Genomic DNA, 19,551 nt, shown 5'->3' with positions numbered 1-19,551 from the left:
ATATTACTGACAGTGGAAGAAACATGATTCAGATCATTTAAACTTACATAGTACAACATAAAGTACAAACAAATTAAACCACGATTTCATAATATATTCAAAGTTTATTTTGTTTGTTAAATATCTTATCTGCAAAGTTACTGGTAAATATAATTGTCAGAAGTATCATATTTATTAAAAGCAGAAGCAAAGGACTACTCAAGCACCACATGTATCTCAAAAAAGTAGTTAATTTACTGAATATTTTCCCACTATATTGCATTAAGAGTGCCTGGAAATAGGCCTTTTTAATCCTTCTAATACATCTATATTTCTTACCAAATGTGATCATTTTGACTTATCTACAGTTTAAACAAATACATGCCTCATTGTTAGCATATACACATCTTTAGTTAGCAGAAAATTGCACGTTACAGTCAACAAAACACACGTTTAAATGTTTATCACTTCATTTTAACAAAAGCATATTTTATATGAACCAGCCGGCTTGGTCTGAGGCCAACCAGAACATCAGCAGTCCGGTCAGAATCACCACACACATCTTCAGTGTCAGCTTCAGCACGTTGAAACACTGCAGGAACAAAGGAAAGAATAGAGAGGGAAAGTAACCATAAAGTTCAGGAACAAATGAACAAAGTGAACGTTCAGTGAGGGTCAGTGAGTACACACTTTTTGTTTCCTGCTACAAATGTGTGTGTCGCTGATATCAAGCATGTTCTCTGGTGGTTGAGTGTATAAAGTATCACAGGCCGGAGTCATTTCCCTGCTGACGTCGATCTCCCTAAATTCCTGGACACCGGAAAGCAGGGAAAAAATAGTTAGTTGTGTTTATTTATGTGTGTTTTCATTAGGGCTGAAACTACTGATTCTGGATTACTTGTTTGGTCCATAAAATGTCAGAAATCAGTGAACATTTTCCATTACATGTTCTCAAAGTCCAAGATAATGCCTCACCTCTTTTATTTTGTCATTCCATACCCAAAGATATTCCGTATAATATGATATTAAACAGAGAATAACAGAATACCTCCTTATTCAATGTTTGCATGAAAAATGGCTTTACTATTCAACATATTTCGTAATTGTTTTTCTGTGGATCGACTTATCAGTTTGTCGACTAATGCTTGCATCTCTGCTGTCATGTGTGCTCATTGGAGTCTGCGTGCAAACCTCAGATGTTTCTGCAGAACTCAGGTCCTCCTCCCCTTCAGTGGAGCTGCTGTGTGAATCTCTGTCACTGCTGAGCAAAATTAGAAAGTAGACACACTTATTTCCATTTGACACAGCTCAGGTTGTTGTTACATTTCAAGAACAGAAAGTTGAATAAATAATAGGAACTTTGCTCACCACTCGTCGGTTTCATAGTGAATGACTTGAGACAATGGATCTGCACAAAACTGAACTTTTATCTGCCTCTCTGTAAGAAATAAATACAAATGGAAGCTGATTAATTGTTTTAAAAATATGTTTCCATATACAAAGACTTTACCATTCATCATCCTCACTCACCTCTTCTTCTAGTCTCTTCATTGCTGTCATCATAATACTCGTAGAAGGCCCTGATTCTCTCCTGTTCATCCCAGTTCCTTTCCTCTTCCGACTCATCTTCTCCTAACTGTCCTAGCTCGGTGATCTCACAGGCTTCAGTGTTGAAGAAGAAGTCATCATCCAGCGAACCCCTGATAGAAGGGCTTGTTGTTTGTTTTGTATCCCCTCTCTGTACCACTGAGTAGCTGTGGACGTCTTCTGCCGCAGGACGCCGAGTCACATCTGAAAGTGGTGTTTTCACCTCGTCTATGTCCTCTGTAGTTAATAGGTCTTCAGACAGATGAGCTGTTAACACGTCTAGATTCCAATTTATGCTGAAATCAGCTGCTTCCTCCCTTTTGTACTCGTCATAAGACGCTGCACTGTCCCCATCTTGAGTGTCCTCCAGTTTCTTGTTGCTTTCAGGCTCTTGTAGAGGCGTAATGTCAAAGAGTTCCTCATCGCTCCTCTTTTCTTGGACATAATCATCGCTGGAGGTGTAGGAATCATTCTCACCTGTCTCACTTCCATCCTCTACCTCTGCCACAGCTGCTTCAACCCACACATTCTCCTCAAGCTCTTTTTCTCCAGTTGCTTCATCCAATCTCCTGCACTCATACACCTCTGAATCTCTGCTGCACTGATACCTGCCTCCCTCCTCCTCAGTGTCCTCATCTTTTCCCATACATGCTACATCTGATATTAGATCTGTCACATATTTTTCCAGGCCGGTGTTTTGCTTTCCAGTTGTTTCGCTGTCAGATGCACAAGCCAAGGCGTTTGACTCTTGCCTTTTTCCTTCATCTCCTACATATTCACATGAAGAAAAGTCTGAGGGATAATCTGCAAAGCTCTCACCTGCGTCTTGGTGCTCCTCCCCTGAGAATTCCTTCATTTTCTCTCCGTTTTCATCACCATTAACTTCAGCAATAAGATCCTTCAGATTTTGAACCGATATTTCTGGAAACTCCAAACTGGCTTTTGCTGCTTCATCTCCGCAAGTATTTTCAAACTCCTGCCCAAAGCACTGCACGTTTTATTCTTGTTCAATGTTCATGCCCTCGCACTCAGAGTCACACAAGTCCTCTTCCTTTTCTTGCTCATCTTCCTCTCTTATCCCATCACCTCTTAACATCATCTCATTGCTACGTTCAGGGACTCTCTCAAAATAGGACACCTCCTCATCACCCTCACCCTCACCTTGCTCCTCTTTTCTAACTTGAGGGTTTTCAGCACCCTCCAGGGCCAGAGGTTGTCCCTCAGCAAAGACCCTGTCCTCTTTATTACCGACACAAAACTCATCGCTGCAGCTAACTGACCTAAAAAAAGACTCTGGTTGTGCTCCTGTTCCCATATCCTCTGCCTCAGCCACTTCGTATTGCCCAGAGACGGATCCTTCCTGTTCGGACTCTGAGCTTGTATAATCTTCCTCGAGTATTTTGAAGCTGCTCCTTACCCCTGCACCTTCAAAATCCTCATTGTCGCTTATATCATCATACTGCTTTTCAACAACTTCTGTGCGTGTATCTTGAGATTTCATGCAAGACAAAACTGCAGTTTGACCCGTTGCTTCCTGTTGCAAAACCTCATCTTCTTTTGCAAGTACGTTTTCTGCACAGATGTCTGTTTCGTCTTCCTCACATTTATCCTCAAAATGTATGTTCTCAAAGTCCAAATCTCCATCAGAGAAAGATGGGACTGCTGTTTCTGTAACAACATCAGCATTTGACAAATAAATAAAAGTAAATCATGAAAAAGAAAATAAGTAATACATACCACATGATGTATTTCTTACCTGAAAAAGCATCAATGAGTAGTTCAGCAAAACTGTGCTCCATCTTTTCAAGTAGGAAAAGCAATAGTACGAGTTATGTCAAGACAAACAATACTGCACAGAAAGGAAGAGAGGACGCAGTAGCTCTCTTCTGTTGTTGCTGCAAGTGGCTTCCTGTCAGGCAGACAGTGCGTGAATTACATATTTAACAACTATCTTCGATTAAACATATAAACCGTTTTCAGCAGTTAAACCTTACCATACAACTGAGGATAATCAAAAGGTCTCAAAGAAGTGAAGTCACAAAAGTCAATTGTGTTGCTGCAGGAAGTTACTTCATGAATTCATGAAGTGTGTCAGCCTTGATGTGGTTTTAGTGTCAGATGAATGATATAAACTCCACAATGTTCATGCTAAAAGAACACACATGTATTTGTGTTTATGCAACTGAGATGAGTGCAGTGCAACTTTGACTAGTTAGTTATTATAAAAAGAACAATAGCTGTCAGTGATTATTTTGTTAGTAGCTTTTATTTAATTTGACATCTAAAATCAAGTAAAACAGTTCAAATGAAGACATCCGGGTTTGATGATGATTGTCCTACAGCTCGTTGCGGAGGAGGTAGCGGTGGTTGGGCTTCAGGTCAACTTCTACAGGGAAATGATCGCTCACTTCGAGAGCCTAAAAGAGACATCACGAAGAACAGGATTAATTTACATTTTAAGTATAATACTGAAACAAAGAAAAGTATATTTTTAACATGTTTACCTCTTCCTCTGTGAGATGGAAATTCTCTTTAAAGTTGAACGGCTGAGCGGAGCCTGGCACTATACCGGAAATAATCTCACGTCCATGGACAATGATCCTGTTTCAAAGGGAGAAACGTATTGAAGGCATTACCCTACAGCCAAAAGAGTGATTGTAAAGGACTTCTTCAGTACTTCACTAACCTGTCGTAGGCACAGTGTGTCTTCTCACGGACAGTAGTGTCTTGGTCATCTCCGATTAGCCAGTGAAATTTGGGGTCACTCCTCAAGCGGTTGGCCTTCCAGCCCTTGATGGTGATGTAGCTGCAGGCAGCGTTGAGGTCCCCTAAGATCATCACATTCTGAGTGAAGGAAAGGAAGCAAAAAGGGATGTTCAAAACGTCAAAAATGCTCATAAATCTCATGATATGTGGAAGTGAGAAACCATAGTTTAACCATAAGAGGCCAAGCTTCAGAACACTGACAGAGACATAGATAAAACATGACCAAAATAAGTGGAAAATAATGCTATGGTTTAACCTCAGTCTTCCATTTCTGGTAAATCCCTTTGAAGACAGTGTGCAGTTCATTAATCTCCTTCATGGCATTTTTGGGACAGGTGTGCTGACCAATCAGGACAAAATCCTTCACCACTGCAACACAAGAAAACAATTAAAAGTAAAGCATCTTCAAAGAACATGTGATAAATGTATCTATGTGATACTGGCCTCAGATCATACTAAGATACTAAGGTGGCTAATTTCCTGTCATGCAAGTTTTCAAAGATGCCGTTTGTTTTATCTTACATGTTGTTGGGGAGTGAAAGCGAACGATGAAAGGCTCTCTGGAGAAAACGTCTGTTTCAATGGTCCCGTCTCCTTCTAGTTTAGGATACTGATAGTGCTCTTGGACCGTCAGCACATTGGTCCTGAAGAAGATGAGGGAGGAAAAAAGACAATGTTAAAGATGTCACCCTAAACTGTCCCTCTACAGCAGTTGGCGGTGTTAGATTATAGCAGGTTACCTGTAGAGGTAAACATACTGCTCCTTGTAGCTCTTCCTGCCCAGCCTTTCACTTTCCACATAGGAGTATGTGTTAGATTTGTCATATCTGCCGACAACAACATAGAAGAGATGCGTTTAAAGTTGAATGTGTGACAGAGGTCTTACCACATCCTTTGAATGAGCCGGTTTGAAACTGAGAAAGCTTGTACCTGTTAAGATCCTTAACCAAAGCTTTTATTGCTGCTCCTTTGGAGTCTCTGACCTCCTGAATAAGACACAAGTCGCACCGAGAAAGAATCTATGGAGCAAAAGAAAAAGAAGATCTTTGAGTTGTTTACTTTTGTGTAGATGTTGTTCTAGCTGTATACACACAGTAAAATACCTTTAGTAGAATCCCCATAACCTTCCTGTTGTTTGCCTTTGATTCACCGAAGCTCTGAACATTGAACGCACAGATTTTCAGGGAAGATGTGGGATCCAGCACACACAACCCCACGACTAACAGCAGAACCGCAGTCCTCATCTCGCAGAGGCTTATCACTCTGAAAGTCAAAGAGGGTTTGGCAAGATCCTCTTAGTCCTGTTGTGAAATATGTACAAAAAAAACTCTTCTGCTCTTACTTTGCCCCCTCTCACTCTCGGTCTCAGTTCCACCACGAGATTGACCTCAGGCAGGCAGAGATCCATCCCTTCAGTAGGTGGCGGTGTATTTGGGGAACATGCAGGTAAACGGACGGATGTGCTGTGTCAGGGCCTGGTGAGAATGGAGCTTTATCTGGAACTGTTAAAACCACTGAACACAATGAACAGCGCTGTGTTTTGTCTCTGAGTGTGAGTGTTATCAGACAATAGACACTGCCATGGGTCATGTCTGTCAGTTTCATGAACATTTGGGTAGAATTTAGAACATATTATTCTGTCATTTTTGCATTGAGAGCTGGTTGTTACCATTACTGACATAAATAACGCTGAGCTCTTAACTGTGATGGGGTGCTTCTCCCTCTGACAGTCATTTTTATGTTATGTCTCTTTGATCTGTATTGGTTTTTTTCTGTCATGTAGGCTACTCAATGACCTAATACAGGATATTACTAGTATCATCATATTAAATGATACCCATTCAATATGATGATACTGGTTCAAATATAGTCAAGTATTGATACAATACATCGTTTTATAATGCAATAAGGTTTGATACATTTGTTTTATTAAAATATAGCCTACTGTACTTGAGAACAATGTTGATGAACTTAAGGAAATATTGTACTTTTTATGTATTACCTTTATTTGATAGCTGTAGTTACTTTGCAAGTTGAGGTATGATAATGATGATGATGATTAAAAACATGTTTTGCACTGTTGTAGATTGAACTACATAATATATAGTATATACTGTAGAGTAGTCAAAGTGTGTTTGACCTTAAACAGCCACAACACTAAGTATACATGTTAATCCATCACGGTGATCACCAAACATGTCTGTGTTTAAAAAACTAACTCTGACAGGGGCTTACTGTATAATACCTTTTGTTAACCCAAGTATCATTTTTCAAAGCAGAAAATTACTTTACTTTGACTGTAAATTAGTATTTCCACAGTGTAATGCAGTATTACTGTTTTTAAGATATGACTATGTTCCCCAAACACGACACAAAAGTTAGTTATTGTTTGTACAGTAAGTAAGTGCAGCAACCCTATCCCCTAGAAATACTGTTGTGGGGCTCAGGCATTTAGTTTCACTTGAACACACTTGAGTTTTATTAATAACTATAAACGATATGACATGACAGCTGGGGTTTTAACAGAATCAGAATACCTTTATTAGTCCCACAGATTAGTTAGTTAAGTTAGTTAGTTAACAGTGTCTTACAAATCTTTTATTAACCCAAAGCACGATGAACTCTAGACTCTAACTAGTGGCACATTTGTACAATATTATAACGTAACGTCTGTAAAACTTGAATTGCTATTTCATTTTCCTTGCTCTCCATTCTTTCTTTAATTGAGAACAGGTTTTTCTTGACTTTATATTTTATTTCATTTTGACATGGCTTTTTCAATATAAAATAGGGTGCTTTTGACAAAACAAGTTTACAGTAGAATACCTCACTATTTTTTTGAGACTATTAACTCACAGTTTCTCAAAATGTTATTAATGTCAGAAAACTATTAATGTCACAGTGCTTTTTAATTGTTGTAAACATTACAAAAAATGTTCACACTGGAGGTGAACTTTCTGCAAACATCCCACATATGGCAACAAAAACTGTTCACACAAACTTTGAGCTCCAAGTCAAACATTTGATCAAATCCAAAAATATTAACTAAATGCACCCTACATCCCAGACGAAGAAGAAAAAGATCATCAAAAGCAACAAAAAACCGACAATAAAATAATGTTGACATCATATGGGTCTAAAACAGCCTGAGTGTTGAGGAGAGGCCATGTCCATGAGATAGTCTTCGATACGTGTTTCTATGTCTGAGTGCAGGTCTTTAACCTGCTCCCTGAAAGGAGGATGCCACAGCCACAACATGGCAACCCCCGCCACAGCCAGGAGAAATAGGAGGAACAAACACACCTTCCAGCAGGAGCCACACCGCGTCTAAACAAAGAGGGAAGAAAGAAATATATAAAATATAAAGTAATATATAGTTACATCTATACAGTAAGGTATGTAAGGTAAGATAACTAAGCACAATTTTGATCCCTGGTACTTTACCACATGTATTCAATATATTTAACTCATTTAAAGATTCAAATTTAGAATAAAAAATATAATCAATAAATTATGTATTATCATATGTTGAGATAAGACTGTTGTTATCCCTTTGCGGCTACCAGGCAGTATATATGGTCAAATAAGTTCCCCTTTTCTAACATAAAAATTAACACATTAATGCATCGATAATTATATCTCATACAATATATTGGTAAAAAAAAAATAGTTTCGAGTGAATACTTTTACTTTTGTACTGTAACTACATTGATGCTTTTGTTGTCTTACTAATGTAAAGCTTTTGTCAGTTAATGAGAGCATTTGAGTATATCAAGGAATTGTGTTTTATACTCCCTAACCCCCCGCCCCGCCCACCCACACACACCCACCCGCCCACCCACACACCACCCACCCACCCACACACACACACCCACGCACACACACACACACACACACACACACACACACACACACACACACACACACACACACACACACACACACACACACACACACACACACACACACACACACACACACACACACACACACACACACACACACACACACAGCTCACCGGTCTCCTGCGATGATGGCTGAGTTGCCGGAGCTCGTCCCTGCACTGCGACAGCCGGGCCTGGCTGGACTTACACTCCTGCTCCACGGCATGCAGCTCTGTCTGCAGCTCCTCGCACTGTAGACACACACACACACACACACACACACACACACACACACACACACACACACACACACACACACACACACACACACACACACACACACACACACACACACACACACACACACACACACACACACACACACACACACATACAGAGACACACCATATGGCAGTATTGAGAATACATTTGTCTGCAATGAGTGAGAATTGTTGACATTCATTTGAAAAAGAACCTTGTCGATACAAGGTGTTTCCTTTGTTTTATATTTCTGAGTAATGCCTCTTTAACCATCATGATTATCATGCATCTCTGTACAACTCTGAGATCATGAACATTATAATTTATGAATATTCGTGTGGCAGATTGAAATAATCAAATTGTGAAACGTGTACAGTAAATGCACTACAGTACACTTTGATATCTCGACTCTACCTCTCTCTCCTTGAGTTGGAGTTTCTCCTGAGTGTGACGGAGCTCTTTCTCCACCTCAGAGTCCCTCCTCTCCGCCTGTCGTGTCTCTGCTTCCTCTGACATCACACGCTCCTGCATCATCAAGTCCTGGCTCTTATTGCTGACATCTAGGGAATAGAAAGCAGTTTAAATTACTGATGTGTGTTGCACGTATTATAAAAATAGCCCTCAGTATAAAATAATATGACTAGTGTCTTGCCTCTGAGGTCCTGAATTTCCTCTCTTAAGGTCTGGTTGTCCTCTTCCAGCAGGGAAGCGTTGTACCGTATGTCCTTATTCTCCTGTCTCAATGACACCACCTCCTGCCTCAGCCCGGACTCTCTGCCTCTAGACAGCTGAACAGTACACACAGAGGCTTTATAATACAGCACACAGTCAAACCTCTTTCCTTCCACCTGCTCTTGGACTACCGTACCTCCGCTTGGCTGTGCAGCTGTTGCAGTTGATCATCACTGAGGTGTTGGTTCTCCTGGAGCTGTACAGAGTTCAGCTTCAGCTCCTCATAAAGGCTCTGCCACCTCAGTGACTCTGCGTTTACTTTTATGAGCGCTTCCTAGTGGCACAAAAACAAGGTATCTCAGAGATTCATGTATACAATCTTACTTTTTGACATGTCAAAAGCAACATCTACAACCTGAAAACATAATTGAGTCAGTGACATGAATGTGTCTTTCAGCATAGTGAAAAGGAAACATTCTGGTTGTTTATGTTTTGAGTTAAAAGCTAGATGTGTTTATGACCTGCAGTGTCTCAGCCTTGCAAAGCGCCTCAGTTTTCTCCTGTATGACCTTCTGCAGTGTGACCAGGGCCTTCTCCTCATACACCATTTTCTGCTTCTCCATCTGTATCACCAGTCTCTTCACTCCATCCTTGGGAAACTTCTAAAAGGACACAACACTGCTGAGGTACACCTACAAATGCTTACAGTGTTAAACAAATCGATATAGTAGTATCATCACTGCATGACTCAGTACAAGTGTTGAGAAGGTTGGCTTCTTTAGGAAGGACAACATGTTGGGATTGTGGCAAAGAAATCATACAAAAACAGAAAAGAAACACTAAATGGTTTGATCTTCACCAGCAGCTGCAGTTCTTACCTGCAGGCTGACTTGCAGCTGCGCCTCCAGAGCCTTGATCTTGTTTCTCAGCAGGTCTTCAGAGCAGCGAGCCTGTGTGGGTTAGAAAGGAAATGAGTGGCTGTCACGCTGTAGCCTGCAGATGGAAAATGAATGGTTGGTCTACCAGACTCTGTGACAGTTTGACTCTTCACTGTCTGCGCTCACAGGTGCACAAAGGGAACTTGCAGCATCAGTGAGCCTCAAAACAGATCCCAATGTCTGCATGTGCTGCGGCAATACACTGTACTGAGTGTGGAAACATTACGTATAAGTTCCCTCAGAATAACACCTGAGTGAGAATTAAAAGGCACTCATTGTTTTAAAGTAAATTAACTTCTAGATCCACAGCTCTCAAAACTCAAATACAAATTAACAAAAAAAGGGAACACAAAGCTCACCCTTTCATTCATTAAAGCAAAGAAAAACTAATGAGGATGCATTGCACCTATAAAATACAGCTACTGAATGTCACACCCTTCCTGTATAAGAACGACAGCTTGCAGTATGCAATATAGGCTTTAGAGCGGAAGCAGGAAGCTCTTAACCACAGACTGCACAGGCCTTCCTGAGGTAGCATTCACCAAATGAGTTTTTCAGTGTTATTACCAGAGAACTTAGACAACATTTCCTCTTAAAACTAAAGATTTGTGTTTAGTATTTTGAATCTGTTACTGCGAAACACTGAGGGTTTTCGTGAGGATGGAGAATCTTACCGTCCATATTTTGCTGGAGGAGTTCACAAGGTTTGATGTGCTCTCCTGGAGGGCTGCTAGCTTCTTCCTCACAGCCTCCTCTCTCCACAGGGCCTCCTGGCACACAAACACACAGCAGAAGAGAGAGAGAGAGCTACAACAACATGCAAATCAAGTCAGCATCGTATGCCCACAACTGCAAATATCATCTCATATTCTTCATAAAAATAAAACTGCAAGATTTCTTATTTTTGTCACAAACATTTAGGCAATTAACTCATAGGCTATCTGGATATAAACAAACTACAGCAGCAAAGTATGACTGTTGCTTACAATCCTGTTCGATATGTATATCTCAATACTGCTTCTACTGCTTTTAACAATTGTGTGTCCTTTTCCAATCTATTAACTTCATGCCCTGTTTTTGTATTGCTTTGATTTATTTTACAAAGCTTTTAGTAGGCTTTCACCCTGGTTAGAGAATAGTCTACTGTAAAAAAAAAAATGCCTTATGGCTTATTCCAGTTAAAAATATATTTATAATATTTATGAACCTAACTTGTCACTTATTGCAAATAATCCAAAATACAGACAAGCCATTAAGTCAATTGCCACTAATTGCTAGCAGGCCATACTCTAGCTTCATATTATTTTAAAAGCAAAACTATCCAACTTGCATCCAAGAGTGATACAACTGTGATAATGATAAATGGTTAAATGAAAACCAACAGTGGCTCAAATTGATAAAAGTCTAACTTATTTGAGTAATGTCAGTTAAACAAAATGTAGCTCACTTTGCTAACGTTAGCCACCAAAAGCTAGAGGTCATTCCAGACAAAGTGACTCTGTATCAATAAGATCCCCAATTTTTAAGCTTATGAGTTCAATGTTTTATTTACAAGAGGAAAATGTGTTAATTTCTCTAAGGGTAGCACAGTCCTGCTTTAACTAAACAAATCAGCAGAACTTACCTGCAAGTAGTCAGTCAACCTCTGAAGATCCTATAATGTGAGAGATAAGAGACATCAAAGACATTTCTTTAAATCTGATTTTTCTAATATGAAAATAAGATATAAAACCCAGGTTATTTTAGCAGCAGTTTAAAACTTACTGACTCCTTCACAGTGACAAAACCAGACCTGAAAGAAAGAAAATATACTATTAAGATAAAAAAACATTTATTTGTGCACTTTTTTGTAAGCTGGCAGTTTATCAGTATTAATTAATTATTCACATCGGTTTTATATCAAATATAAAACTATATGTGAGGAAAAAAAGGTTGATCACTTTTGCTTTTATATGAAATTTGAGATTTAAGATAAACTCACAAAGTCTGCACACTGGACTCGTGCATTATCTTCTTTTGCAGAATATTTTCAGTTTTGATGATGAATTTTTTGTGGATCTTTTCTGTTTGGATGAATGTTTTGATGTTTGTATTTTGACCTTTAAGAAAAAGTTAGGACACAGCCTTGTTAGTATGGAAGATAATTTGCATTTTTGGTCAACAATGTTATGTAAGTAGGCAAGACTTTAACCATTTATAGTCTCTCTTGTATCTGTGCCTTTCTTCCTGCTCTGGGTTGTTTCCTTTATCTCTGGTGGAGAGATAGATGCTGGACTTCTAGCGCTGCCTTTCTCCTGGCTTAGTGTTACCTGTTCTGACCATAATGCAGCCTGAGGGGAGGGGGAGAAGAGGCAGGTGTACAAAAGTTAAATAATGGAGCGTTATTCAAAAGTACAAAGTTCTTTACAGAGGAAAAAATAAATAAATTGACAACATTAATAATAAAATCCAATAAGGGCAAAATAAAAATGAATAAAAGTAACAGTCATCTCAGATAAAATAAGAATCTGCTTTCTGATAACTTTAAAGAAGAAGATCAATCATTCTTCTTCTAAGATAACCATCTTAATAACATTGAATGATATTTACCCAGTTGCTGGTGCTTGGGCCATCAGATATTTTGCTGTTGGGTGTTAAAATAATCTTTGGAAGCCTTCCATTTGCAGTGGGAGTATTTTGGATGTTTGTATGCAATGTCTCTGACTTGCTGAATGAACTGTAATGTTTCAATGAAAACGTGTTTGGTGAAAGTTTCCTCCTGGAAGAATAGTTGGAAATATTTTCACCACACGGCTCTGGGCTCACTGATCTCCTCCTGAGGAATTCAAGATGCCTCTTTTCCTTCAGTTCATTTTTGATCAGTCTGGTGTTCAGCTCTCTTGTTGGGCTGCGACATGAAGTCACGTTGTTACGTCCTCGCAGGTATTCACGTTTCTCTGCTCTGAGGTCCACTTTCTGGTCAAAGGGTTTCTCTGGGGAGAGCTGTGATCCTCTGACAGGCAGGGCGTCCATGGCTGTCCTCTGGCTGTCCTCTGGCTGTTCAACTGCAACAATGTATCAGGAAATTAATTTAACTGTTAAATATGATTAAATATACAGTATGGCACACCATCTATAGCGGACTGGTATGATAGTCTCAATGAAATATTTCTAATAGAAACAATCACAAGCAGAAAATACTTGTATCCCCAAATTGTGTTTTTTTTTCCTCAATGAAAAACAAATTATATTATATTAATTAATACATTTACATTCTAAAAAGTAAAAAGGATAAATCATGAAATCTATATAACTAATTATGATGTTGTTAACTGCTGCTGTAATGGGATTCCAACATTAAGGAAAGCATGTAAAAAAAGCAATATCTAATATATGTTAACAGCTGATTAAGAATGATTCAATTCACTGTGTGTATGCAATCATATAACTAAGATATACACGTTTTCAGTATTTTAGGTGCAAAATAATAGCTCAGATAGTGAGATACATTACAATATATATAGATATGTATGTAACAGAACAGTTTTCTTGTTTTTCCATATACATAGAAAACACTGTATAAAATATACACTAGAAGTTGTTTGGTATAAATGTTTGTATTCCTAAACACCTCTTGTGAGAACTTGCAGCACAGAAATCAGTTTTCTCTATTAGCTATAATGAAATAACTCTGTAAATAACTGTTGCTAATTTAGAATAAGCACATTGGTGAATGGGCTCCAAAGTTATAGGAGTAGTATGCTTCAAATTAAACAAAATGCAAAGCATAAACAGTTTATTTTAAATGTAGGATGCCCTGTGTTGCAAATGAATCAATTATCTTTATGAACCATTGAGGTAAGTTGTAAAAGAAGCAGTATGAATAATAACTTGCAAGGTAATAATTAATAAAGGTAATGTTGCAGTGGTTGCATTGTGTTTGCATTTTGTCAGAAAGCTCTTTTATCGCTGAGTATCAGAGTTCTCAAAGACAGACAAGGCCCTGGTGTATCGAGACTGTTAAGGGAAAATGTTCAAGATCATGCAAACACAAAATGTTGCTTGAAAAGCAGAAATCATAGATCTTACCTAAAACGCCATGTCATTCAGTGGAGAAAAGTCTTCATGAAGTGAATATGAAGTCCATTTTCTCACTCTTCTGAAATAGTGCCGGTGTTTTGTCTGTTTCACATGTAGCTGTTTCTGTTGAACATCATTTTACAGGAAGTAAAGCGAACCATAGCGTCATATGTTCCTCTATCTCACCAGCCACTCGCATCAAACTGATGCCATACACGGGTGGGCCCCAAGATTACACACACACAGACAATTCCCCCTGCAAACAGGCGGGATAAAACACACCAGTGGAGAGAGCTCTAAAAATAACAACAGTTTTTCATTAATAAGTGGGTTAAACAGAAGCGTATAACTTGAATATTACCATTCACATTTATGTTGTGTTATGTTATGTTATTTTGTAAATTGGAAAAAAAACAATATATTTGAATCTGGGCATTTTATTTTGTTTTTTAATGATTTGTATTTGCTTATTCATTCTTTATTTCTGACCCAATTGATCAAAGTGTGAAGCAAAAGGGTTCCCTCAGATTATAGATATTTTTGTGTTGTATTATCTTGTTATGATGTATAATTGTCAAACAGGCAGTTGTCTTCTGTAAATCCTGTGGCTGTGGTGGTTCACTCTACTGAAGGTGACCCCCAAGAACCCAGTGGCCACAGTCAGACTTAAAAGGTGAAAACAACACCAGTGCTTCTGTTGTAGCTGGTTAAATGGGGCAAATAAGTAAACTTCAATCTAATGCTGTACAGTAGATGAGAGCAGATTTGTCATCTGTAGTTGTGTATGGGTTGTTTGCATTAAACCAATTTACTTTATTTTTAAGGTCATGATTATCTTCAATTTTATTTTACCTAGCAAAGAGTAGAGCTATCAACTCAAATAAATGATCTACATTGATACCATAATCTCTATTAATCCAATCCAAAAGGTGAGGACAGTGAAAAATGGTATCTGTGCGTACAGCTCCATCTAGTGGTCACTTCCTTTAACAACCCTAAAAATAGAAGCTCTACTCCACTCTCGCGATACTTCAGGAGGATATCTCATGTGTCCGCCATCCTTGTGGCTCTTTGCAGAAGGGCACGAAGAAGCCGAAACAAACAGAGTGCCCAGTGTAGCAGGAATACTTGGCTCTTCTTCCTTCAATCATGCTGTCCAGGGTCATTGCTGTGTCAGGTATGCATTATTAGATTAATCTAGCAAATTATTGTTGTATGAAACTCTCATGCATAACCAGTGTCAGGTCGGAGAAACAACAGTTTAAAGTGAATGTGAAGCTGAAGGGTAAAGTGAAGGCCGCACATTGAATGGGAGACATGCTAATGCTAGCTTTAAGTGGCTTAGGTAACTACAAGCAAGGTACAACTGTAGCTATTGCTTGTATTTGTATTGGCAATAACGCAATTGACTGTTTAATGTATTGTATTTATATCAGACACCACTAACAGTTGGTTACAGCTGTGTTGAATGATCTAAAGCTAACTATAGCAAACCGAAGCTAGTTAGCTAGCTTTAGCTCTGCACGCATGTAAATGTCACCTTTTGACAGCTAGCGTTGGTCGGTATTGTGACTTTACGTTTTTAATAAAGGACAAACACCACTTACACAATGCAAATCCACAAGAAGTGTTTATTTTTATCTTAATGCTTTCACAAGTTATTCATTTGAGGACAACCTATTTGCTACCTGACATTTGTATTGTTGATATCATCAGGTGATATTAAAATGGCTTCATACAATTATAGGATTTCTTGACTATATTGAACATCTATACATTTCCAGTTTATGTATTACACCTGGAAAATACAACAGTCCTGGAACTATTACAACCTTCATGAAGGTTACAATGTTCAGCTGTTGTAGAAACAATTTCAGAGTGGTGTTGAATGCTTAAGTATAAAATAAATGCACTAAATGTGAATGAAAACAAGCAATATTTGCAGCCCTGAATTTACATTATTGTTTCTTCTTGATTGCAGCCAGTGGCCTGAAAAGCACTGCCCCCCTTGGAGCTGGGTAAGTGTGTTTTTAAAAAATATATTTGTATTTAAAGTATTTGTTGCCAACAGGATAGATTTAAGGAATAACAAATATGAATCTTTTATCTTATTAAAAGTGATGTATGATTTTGTTTTGCACAGTCTGGTCCAGGCCTCTCGCTCCCTGCACACATCATCCCCGAGTCTGGCTCCAGTGCCCCCCCTGCCAGAGGGAGGCAAGGTCCGTCATGGCATCGTACCAGAGGAGTTCTTCCAGCTCCTGTACCCCAAGACTGGAGCTACAGGTCGGTAGACGCAACACTCACCTTTTGGTTATTTAATTTCTCTTAGGAAAAATCAGTGCTGAAATGAAACACTGAGTATTTGAATACCGCTGTATAGCTTCACTTAAATCAAATAATGAACAGCAATTGTAACCTTAATAGCTACCAACAAATATTACATATATATTCTCATTAGGTCAAAACCCAACACACATCAAAGAGTTTCGATGTCAGTATTAAAAACATCATCCATGCAATAAAAAGTGTCATTTCCAAATGTTCAATAACTCATTGTGGTGGGAAAGATTTAAACAAATATTCTGAAATTGAATTAATAAAATGCAGCGACAAACAAAAGTCATAAGTCCTGTTTAGAATGGACAGAGTTTAAGCAGAGATTTATTTGTTCAGATATGTATTGCATACCAACTGAATGCTGCTTGTAGGTTTCCGTGGCTTATCACTGATTCTGATCAAAATGAAGATGCTACATGAACATTAATTCATTGACTGATCAAATTCTCCATGCTGATCTTTCTCACTAGGACCCTACATGCTGGGTACTGGCCTCAGCGTCTGGCTGCTCTCCAAGGAGCTCTACGTCATCAACCATGAGACCGTTGCAGCCCTAACCGTCGGCACCGTCTTCGTCTTAGCTGTCAAGAAATTTGGGCCAAGCTTTGCATCTGCTATGGACAAAATAGAAGAGGTAAGCTGGCAACCACTTGGTTGGCAACCGTTTTTTTCTGACCAATTATTGGCTACATTTTAAAGGCAAAATAACAAGGATCCTTCTCGTTTTGGAAAGAGCTTAGTCAACTTGGCGTTTTACCTTCATGTATATTTGCATCTCTTTCCCATGTTCTGTTCCGAACACAGCCAACATGCAAACCTAATCCTACTCATTCTGCCTTTTTCCAGATTTCTGATCTTCTTTTTTTTGCATAGACATGTTTGTATGCTATTTGTCTTTTTTAATTTGTGTACAGCCTTTTCAAGCACTGATATAATGCTGTGTGTTGTGTTTCTGCAGGAAAAAACAGCCTGGATTGAAGACGTGAAGGACCAAGCCATGGCGTGCTACGCTGATGCTATCGAGGAGGAGAAGAAGGAACAGTGGCGAGTGGAGGGAAGATCCATGCTCTTCGACGCTAAGAGGGTAACCAGCTTTGAACTGGCCATTTCTATTTTCCCATATCTTCATAATGTTCTGTTTCATATTCACACGGCACTCATTACACAATAAACATGCATTATTCTAAACTTTACAACAGGAACCCACACACATTTTGATACTTAGACTCCCATATATCTGACCAAAGATGACTCTATTCTTCTACTCTCATTGAACTGTTGCTCAGGTAAATGTTCCTCCCACTGAACTTTCAATTGTCAGTCTGGTAGAACCATTGAACCATTGAACAGCGTTGTTCTCAGTTTACAAAACCAAACTTCTTTTAGAAAGCCCTTCATACAAATATATCTTTCTTTGGTAAACCTTTTACAAACTAGCTCACGTTAGATCATATGTGCTGTAAAGCCAATACATCAGTGTAAATGTTTAGATGTAAAGAGCAAGGAAGGAGTTTAACCTGCTTTAAATGAATATGGAAGATTCATTAAATGCCAACATGAGCAACCCAAATGTAGACCAGGTGTATTTTGTCAGTGAGCTTTCTTTGACTGTATGGACTGCTCTTCCCCTCAGAACAACGTGTCCATGCTGTTGGAAACCAACTACAGAGAGAGGCTAAACCATGCGAAGCACGAGGTGAAGAGGCGCCTGGACTACCAGCTGGCCCTGCAGCACCTCAAGGTCCGGATGGAGAAGGAGCACATGGTCAACTGGGTGGAGAAGAACGTCGTCGGCAGCATCACCGCCCAGCAGGTCGGTGTCAAACTGTCGAAGCCTCCAGCAAGAGGAGGAGGATGATGATGAAAATGTTTTGCTTTTCACAAATATTTTTTTAAAGTCACCATTGCATTTGTTTTCGGGGAGTTTTCATTTTTCACTATCTTTCTACCTTTTTGAGGATCCAGTGTCAGGGCGGTATCTCTAGTCTTGTCCTCTTACTGTCTCGGCCCAGCTGTAAAACATGATAAGAGAAGCCCCCTCTCTACAAACACCCATTTTTTAAAGATGTACACTTTCCAAGTTATCCAAGAGAATGTTATTATTATTAGTCAAATACTCACACTTTTCTGTGAGGCTCTTGGAAGCAGCCATAGTTATTTTTCTGGGAAGTTAGCACGTTTTGGGTCCCTAACGTCGGTGACATGGAGATTCTTGGCTGACAGATGAGTTCACTTCCTGTCCATCTGGAGATACTTTGGACTTGATTTCACTCGTCATCAATTATTTCCTTCTGTCAGGGAAAAAAAACATGTTACCCAAGCATCTTTAGAATAAACTGGACTAACGATACACTTTAGGTGTCACTAAAGTGTAAAATACAAATAATAAACAGACTTAATTACACTCCCCAGCCTTTCTAATTAGGATACAAACCATATTGCAACACGCTCTCATGTAATCTCTTTTGCATCTGGACTTAAACAGACCATTCAAACGGAATGCCTTTTTTCTATATATAAAATAAGGACCTTCTTTATTCTTCATTTTACAAAAGACAAATTATTTTAGTTTGGACTTCTATTATTACTAAACTTCTAAAATAAGAGATTTCTTAAATGTTTTATGAAGTTTACAAGTTGACATTCAATGGTTTGCATTTGTGTGTTTGTGTTTTAGGAGCAGGAGAGTATCGCCAAGTGCATCTCAGACCTGAATGTCTTGGCCAAGAACATCCAGGCCAAAGCTACAGCATAAACGGTCGATCCTCAGAGAAGATTTCTCTCATCCCCAACCCGCGGTCCCATGACGAGACCCCACTTTTCTTTACAGAATAAACGTTATCCTCTCTAAAGATTGTCTCTGTCAATATGTTTTGGGTGTGTACAGTATGTTCACGTCATCTGATAGTAAAATAAATAATTCTCTTATTCAACTTGAAGTGGCTGTGGTTTTTTTTTTTTCACTTAAAGCAATGTCTTTTCTTTCTATAAACACTGAGTTTAACCTTTGCATGTATTTGTCAGTGTTGTTGGGTGTGAATGTGGAACATACTTACGTCACCACT

At 38.9% G+C, this 19,551-nt stretch overlaps 4 protein-coding genes across 4 annotated transcripts; 1 reads left to right on the top strand and 3 right to left on the bottom strand.

The window, feature by feature from the left end:
- Positions 1-84: 84 nt before the first annotated feature.
- Positions 85-3,426, bottom strand: LOC117541989. The gene is made up of 6 exons (XM_034209398.1): positions 3,323-3,426; positions 1,510-3,234; positions 1,348-1,417; positions 1,171-1,240; positions 670-789; positions 85-571 (listed from the first exon to the last, which is right to left on the bottom strand). Exons 2-6 carry the CDS (start codon positions 2,420-2,422, stop codon positions 470-472), a joined length of 1,275 nt encoding a protein of 424 aa, XP_034065289.1. The 5' UTR covers positions 2,423-3,234; positions 3,323-3,426; the 3' UTR covers positions 85-469.
- A 387-nt stretch (positions 3,427-3,813) lies between these two features.
- dnase1l1l (deoxyribonuclease I-like 1-like) lies at positions 3,814-5,590 on the bottom strand. Its single transcript, XM_034209431.1, has 8 exons — positions 5,436-5,590; positions 5,263-5,351; positions 5,073-5,159; positions 4,855-4,976; positions 4,589-4,701; positions 4,253-4,410; positions 4,071-4,167; positions 3,814-3,983 (listed from the first exon to the last, which is right to left on the bottom strand). The coding sequence occupies exons 1-8, from the start codon at positions 5,574-5,576 to the stop codon at positions 3,903-3,905; spliced, it is 888 nt and encodes a 295-aa protein (XP_034065322.1). The 5' UTR covers positions 5,577-5,590; the 3' UTR covers positions 3,814-3,902.
- Positions 5,591-6,782: 1,192 nt separating this feature from the next.
- On the bottom strand, positions 6,783-14,289 carry LOC117541979 (TRAF3-interacting JNK-activating modulator). Its single transcript, XM_034209374.1, has 14 exons — positions 14,156-14,289; positions 12,677-13,131; positions 12,279-12,417; positions 12,069-12,186; positions 11,852-11,879; positions 11,712-11,741; positions 10,762-10,857; positions 10,028-10,099; positions 9,671-9,811; positions 9,346-9,483; positions 9,130-9,265; positions 8,892-9,037; positions 8,351-8,467; positions 6,783-7,659 (listed from the first exon to the last, which is right to left on the bottom strand). Exons 2-14 carry the CDS (start codon positions 13,097-13,099, stop codon positions 7,459-7,461), a joined length of 1,785 nt encoding a protein of 594 aa, XP_034065265.1. The 5' UTR covers positions 13,100-13,131; positions 14,156-14,289; the 3' UTR covers positions 6,783-7,458.
- An 892-nt stretch (positions 14,290-15,181) lies between these two features.
- Positions 15,182-19,425, top strand: atp5pb (ATP synthase peripheral stalk-membrane subunit b). The gene is made up of 7 exons (XM_034209375.1): positions 15,182-15,323; positions 16,128-16,164; positions 16,290-16,432; positions 16,957-17,120; positions 17,445-17,570; positions 18,120-18,299; positions 19,164-19,425. Exons 1-7 carry the CDS (start codon positions 15,296-15,298, stop codon positions 19,239-19,241), a joined length of 756 nt encoding a protein of 251 aa, XP_034065266.1. The 5' UTR covers positions 15,182-15,295; the 3' UTR covers positions 19,242-19,425.
- Positions 19,426-19,551: the final 126 nt, after the last annotated feature.

The sequence above is a fragment of the Gymnodraco acuticeps genome, unplaced genomic scaffold (genome assembly GCF_902827175.1).
Source record: "Gymnodraco acuticeps unplaced genomic scaffold, fGymAcu1.1, whole genome shotgun sequence".
NCBI lineage: Eukaryota > Metazoa > Chordata > Actinopteri > Perciformes > Bathydraconidae > Gymnodraco > Gymnodraco acuticeps.
The sequence above is the reverse complement of the archived record's forward strand: the minus strand, read 5'-3'. Positions and strand labels throughout refer to the sequence as shown.

Excerpts from the sequence above, each read along its gene's own strand:
- LOC117541989 (XM_034209398.1), bottom strand. The coding sequence starts at position 2,422 with ATGAAGGAATTCTCAGGGGAGGAGCACCAAGACGCAGGTGAGAGCTTT. Across the intron at positions 1,418-1,509 it reads TGAAGAGACTAGAAGAAGAG|AGAGGCAGATAAAAGTTCAG; the intron begins GTGAGTGAGGAT and ends TATTTCTTACAG. Across the intron at positions 572-669 it reads TTTGTAGCAGGAAACAAAAA|TGTTTCAACGTGCTGAAGCT; the intron begins GTGTGTACTCAC and ends TTGTTCCTGCAG.
- atp5pb (XM_034209375.1), top strand. The coding sequence starts at position 15,296 with ATGCTGTCCAGGGTCATTGCTGTGTCAG. Across the intron at positions 17,121-17,444 it reads CTATGGACAAAATAGAAGAG|GAAAAAACAGCCTGGATTGA; the intron begins GTAAGCTGGCAA and ends GTGTTTCTGCAG. Across the intron at positions 18,300-19,163 it reads GCAGCATCACCGCCCAGCAG|GAGCAGGAGAGTATCGCCAA; the intron begins GTCGGTGTCAAA and ends TTTGTGTTTTAG.
- dnase1l1l (XM_034209431.1), bottom strand. The coding sequence starts at position 5,576 with ATGAGGACTGCGGTTCTGCTGTTAGTCGTGGGGTTGTGTGTGCTGGAT. Across the intron at positions 4,702-4,854 it reads CTTTCACTCCCCAACAACAT|TGGTGAAGGATTTTGTCCTG; the intron begins GTAAGATAAAAC and ends CTTGTGTTGCAG. Across the intron at positions 4,168-4,252 it reads ACACACTGTGCCTACGACAG|GATCATTGTCCATGGACGTG; the intron begins GTTAGTGAAGTA and ends CCTTTGAAACAG.
- LOC117541979 (XM_034209374.1), bottom strand. The coding sequence starts at position 13,099 with ATGGACGCCCTGCCTGTCAGAGGATCACAGCTCTCCCCAGAGAAACCC. Across the intron at positions 12,187-12,278 it reads TACAAGAGAGACTATAAATG|GTCAAAATACAAACATCAAA; the intron begins GTTAAAGTCTTG and ends TTTTTCTTAAAG. Across the intron at positions 11,880-12,068 it reads GAGTCCAGTGTGCAGACTTT|GTCTGGTTTTGTCACTGTGA; the intron begins GTGAGTTTATCT and ends TCTTTCTTTCAG.